At 35.5% G+C, this 24,349-nt stretch overlaps 1 protein-coding gene across 6 annotated transcripts in view; it reads left to right on the top strand.

The window, feature by feature from the left end:
* LOC122689688 (probable ATP-dependent RNA helicase DDX4) overlaps window positions 1-20,696 on the top strand; it is an 83,997-nt gene extending 63,301 nt beyond the window's left edge. For all 6 annotated transcript variants that reach the window (XM_043896331.1, XM_043896335.1, XM_043896333.1 and 3 more), the window contains 8 exons: window positions 1,086-1,240; window positions 3,686-3,815; window positions 5,195-5,361; window positions 9,586-9,731; window positions 17,097-17,196; window positions 17,968-18,238; window positions 19,491-19,601; window positions 20,254-20,696. In XM_043896331.1, the coding sequence (XP_043752266.1) occupies window positions 1,086-1,240; window positions 3,686-3,815; window positions 5,195-5,361; window positions 9,586-9,731; window positions 17,097-17,196; window positions 17,968-18,238; window positions 19,491-19,601; window positions 20,254-20,340 (1,167 nt within the window). In that variant the 3' untranslated portion in view covers window positions 20,341-20,696. The remainder of the gene's footprint in view (window positions 1-1,085; window positions 1,241-3,685; window positions 3,816-5,194; window positions 5,362-9,585; window positions 9,732-17,096; window positions 17,197-17,967; window positions 18,239-19,490; window positions 19,602-20,253) is intronic.
* The last annotated feature ends 3,653 nt before the right edge of the window (window positions 20,697-24,349 follow it).

Consider the following 24,349-nt stretch of genomic DNA (forward strand, 5'->3'; position numbering starts at 1 on the left):
AATACTTTGGCTTCCTGATGTGAAGAGCCACCTCATTGGAAAAGACCCTGATGCTGGGAAAGATTAAGGCAGGAGGAGAAGGGGGTGACAGAGGATGAGATGGTTGGATGGCATCACCAACTCAGTGGACATGAGTTTGAGCAAACTCCGAGAGACAGTAAAGCAGCCTGACGTACTGCAGTCCATGGGGTCAAAAAGAGTTGGACACGAGTTAGCGACTAACAACAACAGTGTAATAGCCGATACAGTTTTGGAGTCAAGAGAATGAGAAATAACTGTATGTACTGTTGTTGTCTATGTACTGTACCTGGTCCTTAGTACGAAGTGACCTCTGGTTATGCTAATTCTAAAAGATCTCTGATGGGACCAAGTTGGTCTTAGGACTAAACTGTGAGATTTGTGAATTAAATAGGGTTCCATGAGATGAGCATTAAAGACTGTCATTTCCAGGATCCTAGTCTTGCTTCATACTATATTAGTCTTAAAAATTCTCCATAGTAGCGTTGAAAGGAAAATAAGTGAAAATAAGCTGTACCATATAGCAGCTAATGTGTGACTTACATGTGGTTGTGGAGGTAGATTTTAGTGTCTTATTTAATAAGAAAACTGTAGCACAGAGTTTCTCTTGCCATATGTAACATTTATGAGGGTGATATGTTTAGTAAGTCAAATGACTGCTTTCCCAATTTTTGCTCTGTTTTGTGGACCACTTTTGTCATGCATTCTGATTTTATTTCTACCTCAAAAGGAATCATTTATACTAAATGCTACATTCCTCATTTACCTCTCAAAATAAGTTAATGTTTGTTTATGTAGAATCTTTGGTTGTGTTTGTTTTTTAAAAAGCACAAAACATAGTTTCATAAGATAGATTAACTTTATCAAACATTTTATATTGTATAATATGAGAATGACGACCAAAGTATTAGATACTCATTGAAATAAATATTATTTCCCTTTTGCATTTTAAATTTATCAAAAAGATGAAAGAAGCAGCTAATGGATATAAAGACATGAGGAATAGGTTGCCATAGGGAAAAGGATGATGCCCTATAAATTTGTAAGTTATGCAATTTAACTTCTAGGCAGCTTTTCTCTTGCCAATTTTGGCTCATATGATGCGTGATGGAATAACCGCCAGTCGTTCTAAAGAACTGCAGGAACCAGAGTGTATTATTGTAGCACCAACTCGAGAGTTGATCAGTCAGATCTATTCGGAAGCCAGAAAATTTTCTTTTGGGTAAGTACATCTGGAATGCCACTCACAAACAAGTTTTTTTCTTTAGAGGATTATTGTATTTATTTGGGGAGGAACTCAGTACATGAGTAAGAATGCAGTCATATAATTTAATGTGGTGTTACCTGACTGAAGTTGACTTTTTCATAATCTTGTTTATAGAATCTATTTTTTAAAATGCTTATTAAAAATCAGATGGTGATAGAAGTAGAACGATAAGACCGTGTACATATTCATGTGTTTTCTGGTAGTGTTTAAGTATATGTTTAAACATGAGTTTATGGTGTTCCTAATAGTTTTCTCTCCTTTAACCCGTAACTTCATAAAATGGATAACTGCTTATTTAACAGTCAGACGTAATTTTTAATGACTGTAAGATTGTCCATGTGTTTGTATTTTATTTCTCTATTTGGGAGGTTTAAGTTGTTTCTATAGATTTAATGTTCAAAATATGAAGTTATTTTAAAGCTTGCATTCTACCAGCAGTATTTGAAAATGCCAGCTTCACTATACACTTTGCCACTATTTGGTATTGGATTAGTTATCTGTTGCTGCTTACCTTAAAACCTAGTTGCTCAAAACAATGCATATTATTTACAGTTTCTGAGGGTTAGGAATTGAGGAGCAGTTTAGCTGGGTGTTTCTGGCTTGGCATCTCAAGAGGTTGCAGACAAGATGTCATCCAGAATTACAGTCATCTGGCTTTATTGGATCTCTCTGTAAGAATGGTTGTCTCTAGGAAGTGACAGCTGGCTTCACTTAGATTGAAGGGTCGGTGAGAAAGAGCAAGGAGGAGGTTTCTGTGACTTTTGTAAGACAGTTGCAGTCACTTTTGCTGTACTCTGTTCCTTACTAAACAGGTCACTAAATCTAGCTCATCGTCAGGACTGGCTATATAATTTGCGAGAACTAGCCCAAAATGAAAGTACAAGGTCCTTTGTTAAAAAATTATGAAGAATTTTAAAGCAGCAAATAGAATATTAAACCAAGTTCAGGTCTTTTTTAAGCATAGGACTCTGTATTACAGCACAGGTTCTATACCTATGAAGCCAGCTTTGCACACATCTTTGGAGGAGGGAGTTAGGATCTATATTTAAAGGAAGGTGTATTGAAGAATTTGTGTACATATTTTAAAATCACTACAGCTATCTTCATGTTTTCATCTATTTGGTTATTGAGAGGTTGAACTACTTTTTGAATGCTTTGTACATTTTCCCTGTGAATTATCCATTTGTTGTCTACCCATTTATCTGTTGGTATATTAGTCTTTTTCTGTACAGTTCTTTAGAGCTTTTGATCTAGAACCTTCAGCTTTTAATTTGTATAAATCAGTTTATTTGAAATTAGAGGAGAAAAAACTAAAATTATTAAAATTCTTTTAATGTCAAGCTTGACAGATCTTTTTTTGTAAGAAGTAGATGTACATTGCTTATACCAGTGTTTATTTCTTACTGACCCCCATGTACTGTGTTGCTCTTCGAGCTTTTAAATCAAGTAAAAGATAAAAGTTTTCTTTTAAAAAAAACAATAATGATATTTCAGATAATATGTATGTACAAAATGTGTATTAGTATGTGGGTATTTGTTGGAACATTTTTGTGGCAAAAAACTGAGAAGTGTCTAACTATCTTTAATCCTCCTCTTCAAAGTTTACACACTATTATGGTTTTATGTGAAATAGTATAGAAAGAGCTGGTGCACATGTATGCACTTTAATCCTCCTCTCAACAAATCTTAGCATACTAAGCTTGGTTGCCATCCTTTAAAAAAAAATGGTATATGTTGGAGCTAACACTTACTATAGAACTGTACTCATCTTTATAGATGCTCAGTGTTCTTTGCACGGAAGGCCTATAATTCTGTTTTTTATTGTTAGATAATTTTCAGTCTTTTGATACTAAAAATCATGTTAGCAGTGAATATATTACACAGTCATCTTTACCCCTTTGTGGGGATATATCTGAAGGGAAAATTCCTATATGTGAATTTCTTGGGAAAAATAAGTTTTAAAATTTTAATAGAGACTAAAATTGTGAAAGAGATTATATCAGTTTATCCCCCTGAGTGCCAGTTTCCCTACACTGGCTGACATGGCATTATCACACTTAAGGGAAAATTTTGTTAGACTTCATTTGTTTTGCTTTATTGATTTAAAAAGTAATATTGAACTTAAAGTGTTTAAAAACCGTCTGTATTTTTAATGAACATTTGTTCATGTTGTTGGCCTGTTGTATGGGTGTTGGTTGTGTTTATCACTGTTTTTGAAGAGCTCTGTCAGGCAGGTTGCAAATATTTTTTCCCTCAGCTTTTCAACTTTCTGGGAAGAATTGTAAAAGAATGTTGAATGTATTAGCTTTTTCTTCATGGGTTTCATTTTTACATCTCATTAAAAACAAATGACTAATTTTCAAGCAACTAGAAAATGGCATTTATTTTTATTGTCAATAGGACTTGCGTAAGAGCAGTTGTCACATATGGGGGAACCCAGTTGAGGCATTCAATTCGACAAATAGTACAAGGCTGTAATATATTATGTGCTACTCCTGGGAGACTGATGGATATCATAGGCAAAGAAAAGGTAAGCTCTAGAGGGATACAGTGTTGTGAGATTGACTAGTAATTGTTTTGTTTGGGAAAGAGAGAAACTTGTGTAAAGACATGTATGTTCATTACAGCACCATTTGTATATTAGGCTCCCATCTGATTCCTTGAATGCTTTCTTTTAATACAAATAGGTAAATAGTATTTTCCATTTTATACTCGGGAAAACAAACTTTTAGTGAGATTATATAATTTATTTTAATCTCTAAGTTAGCTCTAGTAAGTGATAGGGTTAGAATCTGGATCTGAATCCAGAATCCATATCCTAGACCCACTCTACTGGGAGAAAAATGAAGTCAGTGCTTTTTTCTAGTTTCGTATATGTCTTGAGGAAATCATTTTTTTTTTCCCTGGAAGAAAACCTTTGTGGTATCAGTAATTGTGTCTCCTGTTTTAAGTGTGAGAGTGATATTATCCAGGATTGTTAAGTTTCTGTCTTTGGAGAGCGATTTTAGGGCGATTTATTTTCAGTATTCACATACCACATTATTACATCTCTGTATCAGTATTTTCAGTTCACTTTCATGACCCTGATTTGCTTTTTAAGGCTGTTCTTTAAAGGGATTATTAAAAATATGCTCTTTCTGCAGAAAGGAATTTTTCTTATGGTACTTATTAAGAGTATCCAGAGAAATTCACCTTGATTTCCCACCTTGTTTCCCATCTTCCATAGGGTAACAAAATCACTTGTTTTCTTTTTGCAAATATGTGCTTCTGTTTTTAGCACTAAATATTCATGATAGGTAAGAAAAGTTTTCCATTTGTTGCTGAGTGGTTAGAGAATCGGGGTTTTATTAAGGGTTTAAAGGCATTAGAAATAAATTTGTCAGTTATAGGCCATTTGATAATGTCATGCTGTTAAGAAATTTTATTTCTTACACTAAATAGCCTGACTTTATCAGATGATAGAATCTAGATGTGTGCTGTCCAATACAGTAGTCACTAGCTACGTGTGGATATTTACATTTTAACTGATATAAAACTAAAAGTTCATTCTTCAGGCACACTAACTACATTTCAAGTGCTTAATAGCTGCGTATGGCCCCTGGCTAATACTGAAGATATAGAATATTTAAGTAATTACAGAAAGGTCTATTGTGTAATACTGATCTAAATGTTTTGGTTTCTTTCAGTTTTATGAAATGTTTTATAAGACAAAATTGAGAAATGAAATGAACACTAATACTACTAGCTAACCATAACAGTGGTCTCATCATTGTATGCATTGATTTCTAATCTTCATCTTTGAGAATATATTAATAGTTAGACTTGATGAGAATATTTTCATTTAATATATCAACTACTGTACTAACTAGTATGCATTCTCTGCTCTAACCCTTGAAAATATCCTAAAAGATTGGTCTCAGACAAGTCAAATACTTAGTTTTGGATGAAGCTGATTGCATGCTGGATATGGGTTTTGGACCAGAGATGAAAAAGTTAATTTCCTGCCCAGGAATGCCGTCAAAGGAACAGCGTCAGACCCTTATGTTCAGTGCGACTTTTCCAGAAGAAATTCAGAGGTAAATTTTTTCTTCTTAGAAGTGGCTGCTGTGTACTAAAATGCTTTTACAGCAGGAGAAACAATGTGAATATCTTATTCTTGAGAGATGATAACATGGATAGTTTAAAAGTAAAAGTATTTCTAAAAAGTTTACTATATTTTTCATTGTTTCTTACCTTAATTCCTGGCTTTGCATTAGCATCACACTTTATTAGAGTGTATGTGGTTGTGTGAGTGAGAAAATGAGAGCACGTAGCACCTCGCCAGGATTTAGTAAGTGCTTACTAAATGAAATTATTTTTATGGTGGTGCCCCCTCTTCGACCCCAAATTATAGAGTTTGGGGGAATTGAACTTGTGTTAGAAAATGTATGTACTAATTGTTGACAGATACCTGAGTATCATATATACACTGTGTGGTCTGTGAGTTCTGAGGTTCGCATGACGTATTCCTGCTAGAATGGTGACTCTTCTTTCTGCCTGCTAATCCCTTAGCAAGAGGGAACCTGAAGTACCCACACAGCAGGTCTAGCTTATACAGTTCAGTAAAACTCCTGTTTTCTCTGGTGGAACTGTTCTCCCTTTGGGAACCAAGACCTCCAATACTTATAGTTGGTGCAGTGAGCACAATTTCCCATGTGGGTCACTGGGAGTGATGGTAAATGGGCCACTCTAGCTTGTATCCCTTGGTTCCCAGACCCACATACTCCATAAAGATCTTTGGTTCCTACCGAATGATTGCTTTACTATCTGCTTTTAAATGTTATAAATTGCCTATTATTCCATCTGAAGTCCATTTTTCACATTCTGCATATTCCCTGAACCATTGTGGCATCCATATCCTTGGCTTGCATTTCTACCTGTATGCACTCCCAAACTTATACCTGTAATTTTTGATTGAAGTACAGTTGATTTACAATATTATATTAGTTTCAAGTGTACAACTTAGTAATTTAATATTTTATAAAATATATTCCATACAAAGTTATAAAATGTGAAGTATGTTCCTTATGCTGTACATTCTGTCTTTGTAACTTATTTTATACCGCATAGTTTGTAACTCAGTCCGTTTCACCTCTTTTACTACTCTCCTGGCCCCCTCCCTTTGGGTGACCATTGGTTTATTCTCAATATCTGAGTCTGTTTGTTTTGTTATGTTTGTCACTTCGTTTTATTTTTTAGATTCCACTTACAAGTGAAACCACACAGTATTTGCTTTTTTCTGACATATTTTACTAAGTATAATTAACCTCCGGATTCATCCATGTTATTGAAGATGGCAAAATTTTCATTATTTTCTATGGCTGAGTAATATTCCATTGTGTGTGTGTGTACCACATCTTCTTTATCCATTCATCTGTTGATGGACACTTAGGTTGTTTTCATATCTTGTCTATTGTAAATAATGCTGCTATGAACATTGGGAAACATGTATCTTTTCATTTTAGTGATTTCATTTTCTTCAGATATCTACTCAGTAGTGGAATTGCTTCCTAAGGTAGTTTTATTTTGAATTTTTTGAAAAATGCCCATTCTGTTTTCTATAGTGGCTGTACCAGTTTACGCTCCCACCATCAGTGCATGTGGATTCTCTTTTCTCCACATCTTGCCAACCCTCGTTATTTCTTGTCTTTTTGATAATAGCCATTCTGACAGGTGTGCGGTGATATCTCATTGTAGTTTTGATTTGCATTTCCCTGATGATTAGTGTTACTGAGCATTTTTTCATGTGCCTATTGGCCATCTGTACATCTTATTTGGGAAAATGTCTATTCAGGACCTCTGCCCATTTAAAAAAAATTGGGTTGTTCGTCTTACGCTATGAAAGAAATCATGAAGAAACCCAAAGACAGTGTACTGATTGGGAGAAGATATTTGTAAACAATATGTTCAATGAGGGGTTAATATTCAAAATACATGAAGAACTTGTATAAGTTAATATTTAAAAAAAAACAGCCTGTTTATTACCTGTATGCTTAATCTCTCTCCTCGGCTTCAGACTTTTAGATTTAACTCTTCAGGATTATTTTTCCTCTTCGATGAATTACCAGTAACTCATGTTCGTCAGGTACAAAATTGAACCTCTTCTTCAACGCCCTGTTTTTATCTTTCCAGTTTTCCTTGTTGGCTTCGAGGTCTTTCGAAACCAAAGTCCTTTGAAGCATGTTGATTCCTCCCTCATATTCCTTTAACTCTGCTCTTCAAAAGTATTCAACTTGGCAGTTATCTCTAAAATATTGCAAATTTGTTAGTTTCTTCTCTGTTTACCACCTTATTTTAGGTCCTTTTCAGTTCCCCTCTGCTCATTGATAGTAGCTTTCTAATACGTCTGTAGTTTGACTTTTGGGCTGTTAAAATTGCAAAACTAAGTCTGATTTTATAGCCATTTATTTAAAATAAATTCTCCCATGTCTTTCCATTTCCACAGGCTAACCAACTTTTAAATACTTCTATATGTGACAATTTTTGCCTCATTTGCCACTTTATTCCTTGGAATGATGTTTTTCTGATTTATTTAGAGTATTTTCTATTGGCTACGCAAGCCAAATTCTGTTCCTCTTCATTATTTATCCTTATTTCTTCTTTCCTTCTGCATAGAATGCTTTTCCTTAGTCATCCCTATTTCATGTTCTTGCTTGCTGCTTCCTTAGATCAAGCTTTAAACTTGAAGACTCTTTTTTTTAAAAAAAAAAAAAAACTTTAAAAAAGGTTTATTTTTTAAAATTATTTTTAATGGTTCTTTTTATTTTTTTAGCTTTTTTCCATTTATTTTTATTCGTTGGAGGCTAATTACTTTACAATATTGTAGTGGTTTTTGCCTTACATTGACATGAATCAGTAGACATTAATTCATGACATGAATTAATAGACATCATTTCATCCATTTCCTGCCCGTCTTGTAAAGGAACCCTCTGTCTTTTGAAAGAAACTATTTAAAACACTTTGCAGTTTTCTTGTAATATAGTAAGGTCCAATCAATGTTAACTATTGTAGCACTAACTTACTGTAGTAAAGCATTGAATAATTAAAACATGTAAATATTAAACTTAATAAAATATTTTTAAATTATAGTCATTGCTTTTATATAGCTATATTTATGCTGTTTGATATGAGCAACACAGGCAGAGACCATCATATTCATCTTTATACACACAGTACCTTATACCACATATACCTCACATGAGGCACTCAGTATATATTTTAATGAGTGTAAAGGATGATTGATAATTAAGAATTTCAGATAATGTCAAGGTTTGCGCCTGGATGAAAGGGTTCTTGACTCTAGAAGTAGTGTATGAACAAGAAGTTTTTCTTTTATGGTAAGAGAGCAGATGAAAAAGAAGCAGCAGTGATTTATTAAGATTCTAGATCTGCAGAGTTTGAGCTATTTTCTTGATATGCTAGAAGATGACTAGAAAGTAAGAAATCGCTATGTAGGAGAGAGGAGGACTGCTCCATGACCTCCTCTTTTTTCCTCCCAAACTTGCTCTGTAATTGGCAATTCCACTTCTCCCCACCCCATGTTTCTGTGATCTAAAGCAGGGCTTCTTCATGATATATTATCCGTGAGTCGTGTGTGTGTCAGGATGCTGATACCCTCAAACTTTGGGGAGAGCATCTGCAGCTTGGTGTGGCCTAGCCCCTGGTCTGTTCACCTGGTCTCGTTTTTTTCACCAGTTATGCTCTACAGGTATTATCATCTTCTGTGTCATGATGTGAAAAGCATTGACTTACGATCTGGTTTGCTCAGAATATTATAGTTCATTTGGAGTATACGAATTTAACAGCTCATATTTTCAGGGAAACAGCTCTTTTAAATAACATATATGAAGGTGATGAATGAAGAACAGAATTTTTGCTGTAGGTTTGCATTTTAATCTTTAATTAAAAAATTCCTCTTGTTGTAGTCTGATAGTTTAGCATATTTTTATTATTGTTGTGTACACATTTTGTATAGTTTCATGTGTTCGGGGCTTCCAGTTGAAATTACTTACCCATCATTTGACACAGACTTTTTCATTTGTAATAAATGTTTTGAAAAATGCTAACATTTTACAATGATATTTGAACGTAATACTTGGATGATGTAATATTTACCATCTCTTATTATGACTGTTATAATCTGGCTTATAAAAGTTATAATCTGGCTTATAAATGTTGAAGTAACACTTGCAGAAATTCAGTGAATATTATTAGTATTAATAGAACAGAATAAGTTATGGAATACTCTTTTGTCTTTCAAGGTTGGCTGGGAAGTTTTTAAAGTCAAATTATTTGTTTGTTGCCGTTGGACAAGTGGGTGGCGCATGTACAGATGTTCAGCAGACCATTCTTCAAGTTGGCCAGTACTCAAAAAGAGAAAAACTTGTTGAAATTCTACAAAACATAGGTATATCTTCTGTTGATTATCTTTTGTCATGATTTTGATTTTTACAAAAATTACTTTTAGAAATGACTTTAAGATTATTTGGCATGAGTTAAATAAGTTTTCACTGTTTCTTCTTCCTCTAAAGTTCTGTTTATTATGATTTGATTCGTCTATGGGATCACACAGAGTTGGACACGACTGACGTGACTTAGCAGCAGCAGCATAGTCCTTTCTCCTCTATAAATGTTAAAAAAAATAGGAGGAGTTTGAGACTTTTAACAGTGCTTGACCAAAAACTATTCCAGCAGAAATATATATGTTCTTGTTTTAGAAAATAGAAAGGATTAGAAACGTATCTTTACATCAAGCTCTATTTACTCCACTAAAAGTACTATCTTTGCTGTATTTCTAATTCCCAGTTTTTGCTCTCTAAGGCTTCCTGTATTCATATAGTCAAAGACTTTTGGAGCTAGAAGGGACTTTAAAGGTCTAATTCTATTCCTTACAATGTTAATGAGAAACTCTATCCCTCCCTTCAAAAAAGTCAGTTTTTATGGAAAGTTGTATTTCTTTGTTTGATTGAGATAGCTTTGGTTTGTGCCGAGAAATAAAATTTTATAATATGGCCATTTTAATATTTTTTGTTGCCTCACAGGCTAAATGTATTATATGGATCCTTTCTCCTCATCCTCCATTTTAATTGTCTGTTTCAGTTTGAAGTCAGTGTTAGGAATGGGGAATAAAAAGGCAAGAAGCTGTCTAATTTCCAACAACAAGAAAAAGTTGATTTGGAAATGCTTTTAAAAGGCTTCTAGTCTTCAGTTTTTTCCGAGTTTTATATAAAAAAAAAACTTTTTGCCCATTATACAGAGTGAAGTAAGCCAGAAAGATAAAGAACATTACAGCATACTAACACATATATATGGAATTTAGAAAGATGGTAACGATAACCCTATATGCAAAACAGAAAAAGAGACACAGAAGTACAGAACAGACTTTTGAACTCTGTGGGAGAAGGTGAGGGTGGGATGTTTCGAAAGAACAACATGTATATTATCTATGGTGAAACAGATCACCAGCCCAGGTGGGATGCATGAGACAAGTGCTCGGGCCTGGTGCACTGGGAAGACCCAGAGGAATCGGGTGGAGAGGGAGGTGGGAGGGGGGATCGGGATGGGGAATACGTGTAACCCTATGGCTGATTCATATCAATGTATGACAAAACCCACTGAAATGTTGTGAAGTAATTAGCCTCCAACTAATTAAAAAAAAAACAAACCAAATATTCATATTGAGTTTGAGAAATGTTATTAGTTTTACTTCATGATATGTTTTATAGCATGTACTGTTGCATGCAAAATAATATTTGCTCTGGGCCATATACTACTCTGATTGTTTTACATGTGTTCACTCATTTAATTCACAAAACAACCTCCTGAGGGTGGGGTTTGTCATCCTCATTTTAAGATTGTGGGCACTGAAATACAGAGATGTCATATAACATGCCCAGTATAAATTGAAGTTCCAAATGCAACAGGAGATAAGTAATACATGGTTTTGGTGAAGTTAGAGCACATTTGTAGTATAATTATCTTAAGACTTTTTTTTTTCATTTATTTTTATTAGTTGGAGGCTAATTCCTTTACAGTATTGTAGTGGTTTTTGCCATACATTGACATGAATCAGCCATGGATTTACATGTATTCCCCATCCTGATCCCCCCTCCCACCTCCCTTTCCACCCGATCCCTCTGGGTCTTCGCAGTACACCAGCCCCGAGCACTTTGGTGCACTGGGAAGACAAGTGCTTAAGACTTTTTATATGTGAATTTATGGAATGAAGTTTGAGAATAATTCAGCTGAAGATAGTGTTTCAAAAGTGCTGGTTTCCCTTTGGGAAACCTTTGAGGTCAGCATGTAAGCACTATTGGTATACTTCTATATTACTTTTGAAAGGGTAAATGTTTTATAGTTCATAATTTATTATTCTTGGTTTCTTTTTACTTTGCATAGAAATGTTATGCTGCAGATCATATTTTATATATTTTGTTCATATAAATTTATCTCTCTTTCTAATCATTAACTTAAATCTGGTAGCTTTCCTCTTCTGCTTTTAAAATGTATAGGTTTCATTATTTCATAGTAGTATCAGTTCAGTTCAGTTCAGTCGCTCAGTCGTGTCTGACTCTCTGACCCCATGAACCGCAGCACGCCAGGCCTCCCTGTCCATCACCAACGCCCAGAGTTTACTCAAACTCATGTCCATCGACTCGGTGATGCCGTCCAGGCATCTCATCCTCTGTCATCCCTTCTCCTCCTGCCCCCCATCCCTCCCAGCATCAGGGTCTTTTCAAATGAGTCAGCTCTTCACATCAGGTGGCCAAAGTAATGGAGTTTCAACTTCAACATCAGTCCTACCAATGAACACCCAGGACTGATCTCCTTTAGGATAGACTGTTTGGATCTCCTTGCAGTCCAGGGGACTCTCAAGAGTCTTCTCCAACACCACAGTTCAAAAGCATCAGTTCTTCGGTGCTCAGCTTTCTTCACAGTCCAACTCTCACATCCATACACAACCACTGGAAAAATCATAGCCTTGACTAGACGGACTTTGTTGACAAAGTAATGTCTTTCTCTTTAATAAGCTATCTAGGTTGGTCATAACATTTCTTCCAAAGAGTAAGCGCCTCTTAATTTCATGGCTGCAGTCACCATCTGCAGTGATTTTGGAGCCCAGAAAAATAAAGTCAGCAGCCACTGCTTCCACTGTTTCCCCATCTATTTGCCATGAAGTGATGGGACCAGATGCCATGATCTTAGTCTTCTGGATGTTGAGCTTTAAGCCAATTTTGTACTCTTCTCTTTCATTTTCACCAAGAGGCTCTTTAGTTCTTCTTCATTTTCTGCCATAAGGGTGGTGTCATCTGCATATCTAAGGTTATTGATATTTCTCCTGCCAATCTTGATTCCAGCTTGTGCTTCCTCCAGCCCAGTGTTTCTCATGATGTACTCTGCATATAAGTTAAATAAGCAGGGTGCCAGTATACAGCCTTGCCATACTCCTTTTCCTATTTAGAACCAGTCTGTTGTTCCATGTCCAGTTCTAACTGTTGCTTCCTGACCTGCATACAGATTTCTCAAGAGGCAGGTCAGGTGGTCTGGTATTCCCATCACTTTCAGAATTTTCCTCAGTTTATTGTGAGCCACACAGTCAAAGGCTTTGGCATAGTCAATAAAGCAGAAATAGATGTTTTTCTGAAACTCTTGCTTTTTTGATGATCCAGTGAATGTTGGCAGTTTGATCTCTGCTTCCTCTGCCTTTTCTAAAACCAGCTTGAACATCTGGAAGTTCACGGTTCACGTATCGCTGAAGCCTGGCTTGGAGAATTTTGAGCATTACTTTACTAGCATGTGAGATGAGTGCAATTGTGCGGTAGTTTGAGCATTCTTTGGCATTGCCTTTCTTTGGGATTGGAATGAAAACTGACCTTTTCCAGTCCTGTGGCCACTGCTGAGTTTTCCAAATTTGCTGGCATGTTGAGTGCAGCACTTTCACAGAATCATCTTCCAGGATTTGAAATAGCTCAACTGGAATTCCACCAGCTCCACTAGCTTTGTCTGTAGTGAATCTTCCTAAGGCCCACTTGACTTCACATTCCAGGATGTCTGGCTCTAGGTGAGTGATCACACTATCGTGATTATCTGGGTCGTGAAGATCTTTTTTGTACAGTTCTTCTGTGTATTCTTGCCACCTCTTCTTAATATCTTTTGCTTCTGTTAGGTCTAAATTTATAGCTGATCTTAAAAAAGACAAAATCAAAAGTTGTCAGAAGAGAGTTGAACATTCTACTAGTGTAAGATTACTTAGTTCTTAGGCAGTAATTTAATTGAAGTGACAAAGCATTTAAAAATAAGAGTAGAAGATAACGTGGTTATAAAGAACAAAAGCTCTTTCATAAAGGTCTTTTTCTCTTTAAACAACCAAAGACATAATAAAGTCAAAAGAATCTCTGCTATATAGGCTGATTATAAGGAACAGAAAGAAGAAAGAAGAACCTTTCATATTGTAAGTAAAGGCATTAAACAGGAAATCAGGAAATAGTTCCGTGCAAATTGATTGAATTTGTTAACATTTTAACATATTTCATCCTTTTTTTTTTCTTTTTTTGGGGGGCTTTCCTGGTGGCTCAGTGGTAAAGAATCAGCCTGCAGTGTAGGATACGCAGGAGACGGTTGTGATCCCTAGGTCACGTAGATGCCCCCTGGAGGAGGACATGGCAGCCCACTGCAGTATTCTTGCCTGGAGAATCCCATGGACAGAGTTGCCTGGCTGGCTACAGTCCATGGTGTCGGAAAGAGTCGGACACCACTGAAGTGACTTAAGACAAGCACATAGCTTTTTTTTTTTTTTTAATAGTCACATATTATAAACTGGTATAAAATTCAGTTTCCAAGTTTTATCTTTCATTGTGCATTTTTCATATTCTGGAACAAACTGACACTTTAGGACAAAATGAATCCTTCTCAGGTTCCCTGAGATGCTCTCAAGGAGTCTGTGAGGTAAAAACAATTTTCATAATTATACTAAAATTATTTCAACATGCAGAATGTTCCAGTAAATATTTAAAAAAACTTTTTTGTTTTAGTTTTCAGGGTTGTAAATGTTAGTTGTTACAACCCACGTAGCTAAAACTCTTTGGGATTGTTGATAATTTTTGAGTTTAAAAGAGTCATAGACCAAAATTTTGAGAGCTGCAACTTTAGGGAAATTTTGCTTTTCCTTTCCTTGAAAAATAAATGCAAAAATGGCTGTTCATGTCAATGTATGACAAAAACCACTACAATATTGTAAAGTAATTAGCCTCCAACTAAAAAAAATAAATGAAAAAAAATTTAAAAAACAGTTTATGCTTCTTGGTCAATATTACTCCTTGTATAGTCTCGACCACTTAGGTTAATTATTACTTTTAACCAAAGTTCACTTCTGTTTCATAGAGAAAACTAGAGGCAGGGATGGACAGTTGAGAGATACCATACAGAGACATTGAGGCTGATTACCAGAACTCATGAACTTTCTATCCTACTTTCTACACCACACATATCCTTTTACACTTAAAGTAGCAAAATTCAGTATCTTCCTTATTATGACTCAAAGATATTTCCTCTCTATAATATATGAAAAATAACAAGCAAATTCTATCCTAAATATTCAGTGATTATCAATTTAATTAACTCAGTATAGTCTACTGTTTTAACTTAACCATAAAGCCAAAGATCCTGGAAATTATCTTCAGATGACAGTATGCAAAACAGTAGATGATGTTGAATAGTCAGTTTAGTTGAACACAGATTTACATTTTCATACAGTTAAACATTATGTAGAATATTAATTTGATTGGCAAATCTTCATACATTAGAAAAACCCAAGTAAAATAAGATATGTTTGTTTTCTACTTAACACTGATAAATTGGAGCAAGGACATGCATATTTTTAAAACCAAAGTTATTAAGTTAGTCTTGTGTATCAAAAGTTTCACTTATTTATGAGAACTTGGAATCTTAAAATATTTCTGCTTAGTTGCTATAGGAAGAGTTTTTAATTTGATATAGAGTGGGTGCTTAGTTGCTTCAGTCATGTCCCACTCTCTGCGACCCTATGAACCATGGCCTGCCAGGCTCCTCTGTCCATGGGATTCTCCAGGCAAGAATACTGGAGTGGGTTGCCATTTCCTTCTCCAATAGTTAGAGTATTGTGAGTCAATTTCTCTATTTTCTGGGAATTTTAGATTTCTGGAATTTTTAGAATCATGGTTTTTAGAATTATGGATTTCTATAAATTCTCTAATTTATCTGTGTAAACCAGTCAGAATTGAGCTCCTTTAAGAGGCTTTATGTTTGTTAATACTTGTCCATAGAGTATTAACATAAAGATTATGTACAGTGGTAGATAAAAATCTTTCTGAATTATAGATACATAAAGAGCTGATAGCTTCAGTTCTGTCGCTTAAGCTATAGGTCAAGAATGTACACAGAAATACAAAAAATTGCAATTTGCCTACCAGAGCTAGTATTCTTTTTAGATTCTTAATTAACTTTAGTTCATAATGGACCAGCAAAATGAATTCTGTATTATTTTTCACCTCACAGAATAAGTAGTTGTAATTCATTAATCCATCTACAAAGATCACAAAATGGTCTGATCATAAAACTAAATTTTCATTATCTCTGCCACTGAAGGGCTATAGCTTATTACCTGAACTAGAAAAAAATCCGAACTTTTTAGAAGAGGAAAAAACAGGGAAAGTGTCAGCAGAGTTAAATTTTTATTACCATTTTGGGATTCACACTGGGGGACCAGGAAAAGATGAGATCAGGGCTTTAAGCTGCATGGTGGTATTATGTACCTGACTGTATCAAATGAATCAGTTGTGGCATTGGGCATCTTGATGGATGATCTCCAAAACTGTTGAAAGATTAATTTTTGATAAAACATAAAATGATGACTCATTAATAAAATGACTATGTCTCAAGGATATAGCTCATTTATTACTGTGAGTATCAGTTATTCTCTTGATTTCCTACCTGGTTGTCTGATATCTGAGATTAAATATCACCTTTAAAACCTTCCTTTCTTGCAATCCTACTATGTCACTTAGGAAGTTCCATTCAATATCTTGCCTGGAGAATTCCAAGGACAGAAGAGCCTGGTGGGCTATAGTCCATGGGGTCACAAGGAAACAATCGGACACGACTGAGCGACTAAGACTCACTCCAGTTGTTCAGACACAAAAATATGAGGCATCTTTGGTTTCTTTCTGCAGTGTACATATCTGATCTGTTAGCAGAGTCCTCTTGTTTCTGGAGAAAGAAATCAAAGATGCCTCATGTTGGGGATTAAGGGGTTTGAATTGAGATAATGTTGAAACATAGAATATTGTAGAGTTTGTCAGCCCTGGGTTGAATGCAATTGTTATGAATGCCTCTGGCAGTCAAGGTAGAATAAAAGAGTCTATGACCATGGGACGAACAAAGATGTTTATTTATAGAGAGGGAAATGAAGGGCCTGAGCCAAATTTGGAACTGCTAAGAGTTGGCAGGTAGATATCATTTATCTTTCCCTAAGTCTCTACTTATTGCTTGGCCTATGAAGGCAAAGGGCAAGCAGCTGTTTTTCTTTCTTTTTTTTTCTTTATTCATAAAGTAGAAAAAAGTCCTTGTCTCTCGATCTCTGACATTCATCCACTCAGGAAATATTGGAATTGCTCTTACCTATCAGGCCTGAGTTTAGGTGCTGGGAATATAGTGGTGGATAAGACAGTTTCCTACTCACCCTATGCATTTTTTTCTTTTCCTAATTTTGTAATTTGAATGTTTCATTGTCTTGTAGGTGATGAAAGAACTATGGTCTTTGTTGAAACTAAGAAAAAAGCAGATTTTATTGCCACTTTGCTTTGTCAAGAAAAAATATCAACAACAAGTATTCATGGGTGAGTAGGTTATGATGATTTCCTAGAAAGGAGGGAACTTCTATTTGCCATTTGTTAAGAAATGTTGGTATATTTAACTAGTAGGAAATCCTGGAATTAGGATTTCAAGATCTAACTATTATTCTTCATCTTTTAAGTTTTTATAAGAACCAAGTGGCAGGGATGGGTGAGTTAGAAGTATCTTAGGTTCCTCATCATGATTGTCAAGCGATCTCACTTAAAAGTCTCTCTGATCCTTAGATCTAGGTGTTTATTCAGCTAAATCTATTCCATGCTTGAGATTTTTTTCCATTGGAGTCCTCAAAAATGTCATATTAACACAATTTCATTGGCACTTTACTAGAAGATCTAAAATATTAATCAGTGAATATGTAGAATTCAGAGATTAGACTTTTAAAAAATCAGTAATTTTTGAGAAACCATTTGATCAGGTAGTTGTTTATTTTTTGTCAAAACTAGACAGAGTTTATTAGTGGGTAAGATTTGATGTTTGTCATATTTGAGTCTGTATTTTGGCTGTAGGTATTAGCTGTCACCTTACTTCATCTGCAAATGGGGTTAATCGTCCTAACCTCAAAGTGTTATTGTGAGAATTAAATGATGACTTAAAAGAAATTAGTATAATACTTTGTATGTAAGAAGTAGACATTAATGTTAAATGTTGCTATTTTTTTTACTGTTATTAAAAAAAATCTATCCGTTGAACTTTAATGGTTCTCTTTAATAATTTTCTTAAGGACTGTTCTAATACATGCTTTGTTTTCTTTCAAGTGATCGTGAACAGAGAGAAAGAGAGCAAGCTCTTGGAGATTTCCACCGTGGAAAGTGCCCCGTTCTTGTTGCTACTTCAGTAGCTGCACGAGGGCTGGATATTGAAAATGTTCAGCATGTTATTAATTTTGATCTTCCTTCTACCATTGATGAATATGTTTATCGAATTGGGCGTACTGGTCGTTGTGGAAATACTGGCAGAGCTATTTCCTTTTTTGATCTGGAATCGGATAGCCATTTAGCACAGCCTCTAGTGAAAGTGCTATCAGATGTAAGTTTTTAATTTTTAAAACTGAATGGATAGTGTTCTTACCTTGTCATTGAAAGCGGACATTTTATATATATGGATTTTCAGTTCAGTTGCTCAGTCATGTCCGACTCTTTGAGGCTCCATGGACTGCAGTATGCCAGGCTCCCCTGTCTATCACCACCTCCCAGAGCTTACTCAAACTCATGTTCATTGAGTTGGTGATGCCAACTCTGTCGTCCCCTTCTCCTCCTGCCTTCAGTCTTTGCCAGCATCAGGGTCTTTTCCAATGAGTCAGTTCTTCACATCAGGTGGCCAGAGTATTGGAGCTTCAGCATCTGTCCTTCCAGTGAATATTCAGGACTGATTTCCTGGTTGACTGGTTTGATCTCCTTGCAGTCCAAGAGACTCTCAAGAGTCTTCTTCAACACCACAGTTCAAAAGCATCAATTCTTCGGCACTCAGTTTTCATTAAAGTCCAACGCTCATATCCTTACGTGACTACTGAAGAAACCATAGCTTTGACTAGACAGACCCTTGTTGGTAAAGTAATGTCTCTGCTTTTTAATATGCTATCTAGGTTGGTCATAGCTTTTCTTCCAAGGAGCAAGCATCTTTTAATTCCATGGCTGTAGTCACCATCTGCAGTGATTTTGGAGCCCCCAAAAATAAAGTCTCTCACTGTTTCCATTGCTTCCCCGTCTGTTTGCCATGAATTGATGGGACTGGATGCCATGATCTTAGTTTTCTGAATGTTGAGCTTTAAGCCAACTTTTTCACTCTCCTCTTTCACTTTCATCAAGAGGCTCTTTATTTCTTCTTTGCTTCCTGCTGTAAGGGTGGTGTCATCTGCATATCTGAGGTTATTGATATTTCTCTGGGCAATCTTGATTCTACCTTGTGCTTCATCCAGCCCAGTGTTTCTCATGATGTACTCTGCAGATAAGTCAAATAAGCAGGGTGATGATACACAGCCTTGACGTACTCCTTTTCCTATTTGGAACCAGTCTGTTGTTCCATGTCCAGTTCTAACTGTTGCTTCTTGACCTGCATACAGATTTCTCAGGAGGCAGGTCAGGTGGTCTGGTATTCCCATCTCTTTCAGAATTTTCCACAGTTTGTTGTGATCCATACAGTCAAAGGCTTTGGTGTAGTCAGTAAAGCAGAAGAAGATGTTTTTCTAGAACTCTCTTGCTTTTTTGAAGGAAAAGTAAACATGTGAATCTTTTGAGACTTTATGCATGTTGTTTATGAAGTTAATTTTTTTTTTTTTAAGGCTCAACAGGATGTTCCTGCCTGGTTAGAAGAAATTGCCTTTAGTACATATGGTCCTGGCTTCAGTGGTAGGACAAGAGGAAATGTGTTTGCACCAGTTGATACTAGAAAGGTTAGTTGAGGGGGAAAATTTAGAAATTGGCTTTTTGTTATTTACTCTTTGTAAATGTTGCGCTTAATATTGTGAAGTAACTATAACAGTAACTTAAGCCATTATTTTCAAGCTTGGAAGATTAATGTTTCTCTAAAAATTTTATGTACATATATAGTTTTGGTCTTAAAGGGGAGGGATTTAATTTAATTATGCTCAAACACTTTCCTTTCCCATTTTAAATTCTAATTTAGGATCTTCTGAGATTTTCGTAGTAATTCTTTATTTTTTGAATTCTGACCACATTATTAGGTAAGATGAGATAGTAGCAGTGTGGTTACATATCTTTTCTATTGTGTCAGTCTAGGCAACATAATTTTTATACAGAAACAATGGGCATACTAGTCATTAAGTATTTATGCTTATTCATTAAAGTGAAGAGCTTTGTTTTTCCATTTGCCAAAACTATTGGCTTACATTTTTTTCTTGAAATAGTCTGCAATTTAAACTTCCTAGGTTGATATGGACCTTTTGTCAAATAGATTGGAGTCAGTGAGAATGAAATTTTTTGTTTGGGGAAGAAATGGTAGACAGCTTGAGTCCTTGCTATCAGTCTAGGTAGTGTAACTTTAACGCTACATAAAATTAAATGTTTGTTTGTTTCTTTTTTAAGAATTACCTCCGCAGGAGCTCTTTGAACACAGCAGGGTTTTCTTCATCACAAGCTCCTAATCCAGTAGATGATGAGTCATGGGATTAAGACGAAAATAACCAGCAAGTCTGTGGTACAGTTGTGATGCAGAGAAGAAAGTAGTTTTGATTTTTGATTTTTTAAAACAGAAGTATGAAACCTTGCATCTCCTATCCTTCTGTTCGTACTCCCACCCTTAAAAAAAAAACCCTTACTGACTAGTTATGTGAAATGCTAAAAGTTACAACGATGCAATTACTAATACAAATGGTGTTAACTAGAAAGATTAAAACATTCTAAATGCCTTGCCTATTTCTATTGTATTCTTCAAGGGTTTTAGACATACTTCATGTCTAAATGCCATGTCTTAGTATAGTGTTTATTGATCCTAGAGCAAACAGGATTATAGGATACACTTTTGGTTAAAAATTAGTGGGTTCTATTTTTGCTTAAAAGGAGCCTTTAAACAATAGTGTGTCACTGAAATGTAATGACATGACTTTCATGATAGAAACAGTGAAAGACAAGCTTTTAAAAGCAATTTTGATTTTATATCATCAGATGTGTGATGAACATGGTTGAATGTTTGCAACGTGAACTCTGTACTCAATGATACAACTGTTTGTATTTATAATATTACTCAGACTTCTCCTTAAAAGTAAAGGATGATGCTGTCGTCTAGAAACATCCCACCCTCGCCTTCTCCCTGATCCATGTCAATGTATGACAAAAACCACTACAATATTGATATTGTAAAGTAATTAGCCTCCAACTAATAAAAAGAAATGAAAAAAAAATAAGGGATGAAACTCTTTCCCCCCCAAGTTTTCCAACAGCACTTTTAATTTTTCTTGTTACAGATTATAGTTCTCAACTCTTGTATTTTGAAATTTTGAGTCTTGTGAAGCCAATGAAGTGAAAAGTCTTATATAAATTGAATATGTATAATACACATTAGTACACAGATGCAGTAATGAAAATCATTCTTTCAGCTCAACCTATATCAACAGAAACAGTGTTGTTCACTCTTGCCATAATTAATTTTTTGACATTTTAATATTGAGGGTGAAAACTTTTTTTCACTTCCCCCATTACGTATCTTAAATTTACTGTGTCTACGTGTACCCCAGTGTTCATCGCAGCACTGTTTACAATAGCCAGGACATGGAAGCAACCTAGATGTCCATCGGCAGACGAGTGGATAAGAAAGCTGTGGTACATATACACAATCGAATATTACTCAGCTATTAAAAGGAATGCATTTGAATCAATTCTAATGAGGTGGATGAAACTGGAGCCTATTCTACAGAGTTAAGTGAGTCAGAAAGAAAAACACCAATATAGTATATTAACGCAATATATGGAATTTAGAAAGATGGTAACGATGACCCTATCTGCGAGACAGGAAAAGAGACACAGATGTAAAGAACAGACTTTTGGACTCTGTGGGAGAACGCAAGGGTGGGATGATTTGAGAGAATAGCATTGAAACGTGTATATTATCATATGTGAAATAGATCGCCAGTCCAGGTTCGATGCATGAGACAGGGTGCTCAGGGCTGGTGCACTGGGATGACCCTGAGGGATGGGATGGGGAGGGAGGTGGGAGGGAGGGTCAGGATGGGGGACACAGGTACATGCATGGCTGATTCATGTGAATGTATGGCAAAAACCACCACAATGTTGTAAAGTAATTAGTCTCCAATTAAAATAAAGAGTAATAATTTTAAAAAAGAGGGAAGAAGGGCAAACAAAAACTTAGTGTGTCTAGATTGTAAGAAATTCTTACTAAATTATTAAATAAATGAACCAAAATATTAACATAAAGCAAGTGAGACATAAACACAGGGGGACAAAAATAATCTGTTTCAAGTGTATGTTATTATTCACTTAAAATATCCAAAGCAGCATTTCCTGAACATGTATGTCTGGTTATAAGAATTTTGGCTAGTAAAGGAGGCATTGCAATTTAAAAGAGGAATGGAACATTCAACAGATTCATCTGGGATAACCAGATGCCTACCCCCATGCCATATTAAAAATCAACCCTGTGTGACATGTAAAAATTACAACTACAAAAAAAATACAGTTAAATATTAAACCTTTGACTTGGGAATGAGAGTTGACATTAAGCTCACAGGACAGAAATCATGAAGGAAACAATGAATAGATTTGATCGCAGCAAAATTACTTGCTTATATAAAAAGGGTAAACAGAAAAGGAAAAATATCACTATGACTATAGTGGATTATCAGCGTATAGTTATTTATATATGTGGGTCTGTAGGAATACCGTTAGACAAATACACAAAGAACAGACAACTCAAAATGAGAAGTTTAGTTAAAAAGAATAAGCGACAGAAATTCCCTGGGAATCCAGTGGTTAGGATTCCGTGCTTTCACTGCCAAGGACCTGGGTTTGATCCCTGATTGGGGGAACTAAGTTCCTACAAGCGAAAAAATAAACAGGATACATTTAACTTAATACTGTGAATCTCACTTCTGGGAACGGCTAAATGAAAGTGTTTGCACTGTTAGTTGTTTTGTCTGTATGTCTTAATTGTCCCTTCCAGTTTTGTTTACAAAGAGAATTTATAGGTCATTTCTTTGTTTATTTCCTCAAATAGCTTCTTGGTCATAGCCTGATTGCCTTAAAACTATTTTGAGTCATGCTTGGTTTATCAAATTTACCATCAGAGCATTACTGAAACAAATGTAAAGAGAAAGTCACACACAATCCTACCATCATAACAAACCAACTGCAAATGTCCAAGTGTTCATTTACTTTCCTTATTTCTGAGTATAGATTTGAAAAATTTCTTTAAAAAATATCAAAGTAACAGATACACATACGACTAGAAAATAAAATTCTGTAGAAGGATTATAACAGAGCAATATCCTGCTGCCTCTCCCTTTCTAAATTGCTATTCCATATCCCACAGTTTACTGACTGTGCATGGTAAAGACCACTCACCTCATGGTCCCTTCTTTGGTAACTTTTTTCCAATTTTATTGAGATGCAGTTAATATATACCACTGTGTAAGTGAGGGCCTATAGCATATGGTTTTGCTTACACTGTATTGTGAAATGATTACTGCAATGAGATTAGTTAGCATCCATCATCTTATAGTAGATAAAAAGAGAAAAGAAGAAAAAAAGTGATAACTTTAATATAGTTGGAAGTATACTTTGTGAGATGATAAAGACACCCTACTTCTGTTTTTACACTGCAACATCTGTAAACTATACATTTACATTTCCAAAGTTAACATCTGCATTCTGTGACAAAGCTCTCTTGTTATATCTACAAGTTGGTTCTAAAACTGAAAATCAATAGGGTTTACATTATATAATTTGTTCTCTGCATGGGCCAGTTAACATGGTCTGATTATCTTTCCTTTACTATTTATCCAATTTTGTCACCTCTGTGTTTCTAGGGACAATTACTATAAATATTTCACAGACCAATTTGCTTTAATTTTGGATAAACTCTTAGAGCAGTTTGCTTACCCTATAGTTCCATTGTCTTTCTCTTTTTGGGAGAAGAAATACGTGCTTTTCATCGTAATATTTTCTGTGCTCAGAGTTGGTGTCTGGATGTTAATGTTCTTAAATTTTATAATGAGTGGACCTTTCAATTCTAGAGTATTTGGTGTGCTTTGCAGATCATACTTTTCTGACTCTGGGAGTGTGTTGTATTTCTTTGACAATTTTTCCTAGATTTTCTTTGTTCTTTGTGGAACTCCTGTTGATACTAATCAGATGCTGCTGCCGTTGCTGCTAAGTCACATCAGTCATGTCCGACTCTGTGCGACCCCACAGACGGCAGCCCACCAGGCTCCCGTCCCTGGGATTCTCCAGGCAAGAATACTGGAGCATGTTGCCATTTCCCACTCCAGTGCATGAAAGTGAAAAGTGAAAGTGAAGTCGCTCAGTCGTGTCAGACTCTTCGGGACCCCAAGGACTGTAGCCTACCAGGCTCCTCCGTCCATGGGATTTTCCAGGCAAGAGTACTGGAGTGGGTTGCCATTGCCTTCTCCAATCAGATGCTAGAACTACAAAATTAATCTCTAAGTCT

The sequence above is a fragment of the Cervus elaphus genome, chromosome X (genome assembly GCF_910594005.1).
Source record: "Cervus elaphus chromosome X, mCerEla1.1, whole genome shotgun sequence".
NCBI lineage: Eukaryota > Metazoa > Chordata > Mammalia > Artiodactyla > Cervidae > Cervus > Cervus elaphus.